Below are 4788 nucleotides of genomic sequence, written 5' to 3' on the forward strand. Positions count from 1 at the left end.
TTGCATTAGTGCAATGATGTTTTCACATATATTGTCTCTTTCTTTCAGGTGTGTAATAGGAACCACAGCATAGAGAGAAGCGTGTACATTGTAACAGGTACACACGTTGTAAATGTAGGAAAGACTATCCTTGCGTGTGTGTGAACAGTTAACATTTGAATCTGATGATTGCATATAGCGCTGAACTTACTGCTCTGTACTATTCTATCCTCTGCATGTCCTGGAGTACAAAAGAAACAGCATACAGCAACATGTGGGGACTGGCAAGATCAGGGAAAAACACATGCAGTCACTGATTACAAACCGCAAGATGTTATGCGAATGAATATGAATAATATGAATAATGTTGCATCCGTGCCACAAAGTTTTCCGAAATGTACTATACAGGTCATAAAATGAATAATTCCAAATATCATATACATACCTATGTCTGTGTTTTTTTGTTTTATGACATCATACGCCATAAGGTGCACACTAATTCAGCTTGAGCAGGAACACTCAATAAAACTGAATTAAAAAAAATCAAGTGACAGTGAGATACGGAGAAGGCAGATTCGCCAGCGTTTGTGTGTCAGTTTTTATTCCTCCAGATGAGAGAATGTCCAGTTCCATTGTCTCAAAACCACTCACATCTCCAGTTATTCCGTTTCAAATGAAAAATAACAGCGTCAGATCCCTGGGGGGGCGGTAGTATGTATCGTGATCGTGATTTAGAGAGAATAAAAGTTAAAAAAATGGTAACTTTTACAAGTCCTATAAATGCACACCGTATGTTACAGACACAAACCAAATGTATGTGTGTACTATATAATATTAACAAAAGGAGCAGCTCACTACTGAAAACGGCAAATATAGGAGTGAGTGGGGATCGAACCGGGGAATCTTGATTACAAGTCAGCAAATCTTACCGCTACACCATGGAAGCTGTTGTATCATCCTTGAACCTTTTGTGAAAGTGTTTACTTGATCTTTGGACTTTAGGCTTCATACATTATATAGTTTATGCCTACATTTTGTCATTTACTACTAAAATATGAAAAACGTTTCTGTTTTAAAAATGTGTTTACACAGATTACTGTAGAAATGGAACAAACATGAAATGCGTGTGTTCCAAATAGTGATCTATTATTTCCACTCCAAAACTCCAGCACTTCAGTCACTCCCAGATAATCAAACAAGGCATGAGCTGAGAAAACTTAGTGAACGTTCTGCAGCGGTGGGGGATGGAATAGCCGGCTCCTTGCTGCTCATGTTAATCAGCACATTTAGAAGACAAAGGAGAGGTGAGAACGGTTTTAAGGTGGGCCGCATCTACGAGTTTTTTCATAGACTCTGGTAATTCTAGTGTTAATAAAATATTACATTTGATTACACAGCCTGCCTATTCTTTATAAAGATAATTACAGGTCATAGAACTTTGCATACAGGGGTGATCCTGAAAACCTCCAGAAGTGTTCTTAGACAAGGTGCTGACAAATTTTTGAACCATATAATTGTTCTTGGTGACTTAATTAAAATACAGGTTCATGACATCTTTATAAGATTGTCCTTTCCCTCTGTGATGCAGGAAAAAAATACACTGTTGCCTGCAGACGGTGGAAAACCAGCTTTGAAGCTGTCGGGTATGGTGAATAATTTCTTTACAGTTTCTATTTAAAAAGCTGTATATTTCCTCAGGAAAATAGATAAAGTCTGGTGGGGCGCCGTAGGAATCGAAAAATTCTCCAGTTCCGTCTTTTCTGAGATGTATCTCCAACCAATGTTCAATGTGGTGAGTATTGACAATGATCATGGACGGGAGATCTGTAAGTATTTTTTCAGGCAGTTCGTTGCACGCCAACACTCCGTAAAACAGATTTTCTGTGTACGGGTTACAGGACATGAGTTTGTTGATCTACAGGGTGTTCATGCTTTTTAGTAATCATAAAGCATGTTTCTTCTCTGGTTTATTTCAATAATATTGTCAAAGACAGCGTAGACTATTAGATTCACAGTATGGGGTAAGGGTAGCCAAAAGCGGACTTCAAATCTCATGTTCCCGGTTTTCACCAATGAGAAATGGTCTCCGCATTCTTGATCAGGCATCAAATCAAAGGCAAATAGGGTAAAACCCCAGGAGAAGTCCGTACGGCTGATGGCTAGAGGCAGGTCTTTCAAATGCTTTCCGGAGGACAACACGAGGTTGTAATATTCTCGAGTTGTGTTGTCATTAGCAAAATTGGGCTGAAATGGCTTGGCAGGAATCTGCTCTCCGTCCAAATACAAGGCCAGGAACTCCACATTGTTATGCTTGAAATTGAAGGGGTTTCTGGCATAATCCCCTGAAAAGGCATCATTATCCACCATGCCTATGACCACGTACTTGGGCAGCTGGCCCAAGAACAGATTCTCCTTATTGCACACTCGTATCCCGGCCGGCATACTGAGAACTTTCATATTCACTCTTTCCACGGGGTACTTGGCATTGGCGGACGTGAGAGCGTGGGCGTGCCCTAATTTCACCGCCGCTGAAACTTTAACTTTCTTGACAAAAAGAGCGGTGGACAAAATGTTTACTTTGTAACACTCAGCATCTACGGACATCAGAAAGAATTCATTTTTGCTCCGCACCATTTTAATTCTGACGTCCACACCGTTTAGAATAAATTTTTCTTGAAAAAATAGGTCTGACTGAATATGTCCGAGGAGTTCTACTGTTTTACCCTGGGATGTATAACCATTTCTTTTTTGGAATCCCTCATTCGGAACGTCCAAGGCCATTTTTTCATGTTTGTTGGCCGTGTCTTTGTAAAAAAGACCCACCGCAAATTGAGAATTGAGAGTTTCATTGCTGTAATTTAGCAGTCCCTCGAAAATGGCCCTGTACGGGTAAAGGCTGGAACTCTCTGATATTAAGCGATCTCCCTGGGTCACATCCACTTGTGAAAATAAACCGGCTATTGGATAATTAACAAAAGCTACCTTGGCAACGGGTGCAGGATTAGTTCCATCGGCCTTGACGATTTTGCATCTGACATGTAGAAGCGTGTTATTCAGGTCCAAGTAGTCTTCACCGTTCCCAGTAATCAGAAACCCTGGTGGCGCAACTTCAGATAGAGCTGAGTGAGGTGGTACCTCGACGTAGATGCTTTTTTCTACTCTAGTTTGAGTATAGGACACCGTAACCAAGTCCAGTTCAGATTTCACACACTCTTGAGACAATTGATGAACGAAAGACATCTTGAGTTAAAAAATGTTTTTCAATTTCTTTTTTCTGTGGGCACCGGACTTATCCTTGTGGCGGAGAGAAGAAAATGATATAAAAGCTGAACGGCGCGTCTTTTTGATGATCGGTCCTGCGCGTGACCCGGGAGGTCTCTTACGCTTAGTTTTCCTCATCACCATGAGCCCCGAGCCCTCTTAATTTTCTTCTCTTCCTCGAGTCATAGCTCCGGACATGGCCCCAGCCACCGCTTCTTTGACAATATTCTTAGCGGCTGATTTAATATGTGGTTTGACAATTTCGAATCCTCTTTTCAAGAGAGACAAAGCTCTACTAAACAGACCACGAAATATCCCGTCGATCCCAGAACAGTACATCACGGGAGCCCCAAAAAACCCAGGGAGTCCATTGCCAGCTTGGGATTCATAATAATACATGTAAGGGCTAGGGTCCTGGTAAGATCTCATCTCTGTATTAGTTGTGCATACAATGCTTAGCAGGTCTGAAATGTAACTTGACTATGACCTTGCCAAACTGAAATGGTTTGTTCTGATCCGTCTTTATTTCAATGGTCAAAGTATCAAACTGAGTCTTGCTGACCGGAGTGTAGTGCGGCTTGTCATAGGTGATTGTGGTGATCTTGTTCAACCCATTCTCAATATGTACGCATCTCAAGAGAGGTACGTAGCTATCTCCAACTCTTTGGTGAGACACAATATCATTCTAGACGTACAAGGTATAAAACCCTGCTCTGATATCCGCGGGGTAAGGAGCCTCATTCACAATGCCTATGGTTATGCCCAAATTAGCTCCTATAATCATCCTCAACTGACCCCTGACATAAAAAGCTTCATCCTTCGAAGAGTTTACGTCATAGAATCTTTGCTCCAGCGTGCTGTAATGGAATTTCATTGTGTTTTCTGGTATCGTAGTGACTGCTGAACCGGCCTTGATGGATTTTGGTTCTTTCGTAGTAACGTCATTCATCTTGGATGTAACTTTCTCAACGCTAGAGTAATAGCCTGCAGGAATAGTGTAAAATCTGGTTATTCGCGGGGACACAATGATAAATTCATTATCCGGTTTGTCTAGGGTGTTCCAGGTGTGCGGATACTGAATTTCGGCCAGTCCAACTTCCCGTTTGCTCTGTAGTTCAATTGGAGCTGATAATTTGATGGTAAAATCGGCAATGGTATTATTAGGGAAAACATCCGTGGAAGAATTGCTGGGAAGAACAATGTAAAAGCTTTTTCTCTCCATTGTAAACACACAGTTAATGAAATACTGTTTTTGATTCTCAGTATTTAACATCTTGCGTGCAGCTTTCTGGGATCCAAACTTTTTGGGCCATCCGAGCCATTTCACTAAAATATGCTTTTTTCTATTGATATTTTTTTTTGCCAAAATTTTTTCAATCCTGAAGACATCTTTAAATCGAATCTTTTGTAACTCTGCGTCGTAAAAGGACCCTATAATGTCTTCACCATCATAATCTTTGAGCTTGTAGACAGGTGGATCCCTCTGGACTAGTTCAGAAACTGTAAATACCTCGTCTGAAAATGTTTGTTCATATCCCTTTGTAAAAG

At 40.9% G+C, this 4788-nt stretch overlaps 1 protein-coding gene across 1 annotated transcript; it reads right to left on the reverse strand.

Moving 5' to 3' along the window:
- Positions 1-1914: 1914 nt before the first annotated feature.
- On the reverse strand, positions 1915-3219 carry LOC127530018 (uncharacterized protein F54H12.2-like). Its single transcript, XM_051935575.1, has one exon. The coding sequence runs from the start codon at positions 3217-3219 to the stop codon at positions 1915-1917; it is 1305 nt and encodes a 434-aa protein (XP_051791535.1).
- Positions 3220-4788: the final 1569 nt, after the last annotated feature.

This window comes from Erpetoichthys calabaricus, chromosome 13, assembly GCF_900747795.2.
Source record: "Erpetoichthys calabaricus chromosome 13, fErpCal1.3, whole genome shotgun sequence".
Taxonomy (NCBI): domain Eukaryota; kingdom Metazoa; phylum Chordata; class Cladistia; order Polypteriformes; family Polypteridae; genus Erpetoichthys; species Erpetoichthys calabaricus.

Excerpts from the sequence above, each read along its gene's own strand:
- LOC127530018 (XM_051935575.1), bottom strand. The coding sequence starts at position 3,219 with ATGTCTTTCGTTCATCAATTGTCTCAAGAGTGTGTGAAATCTGAACTG.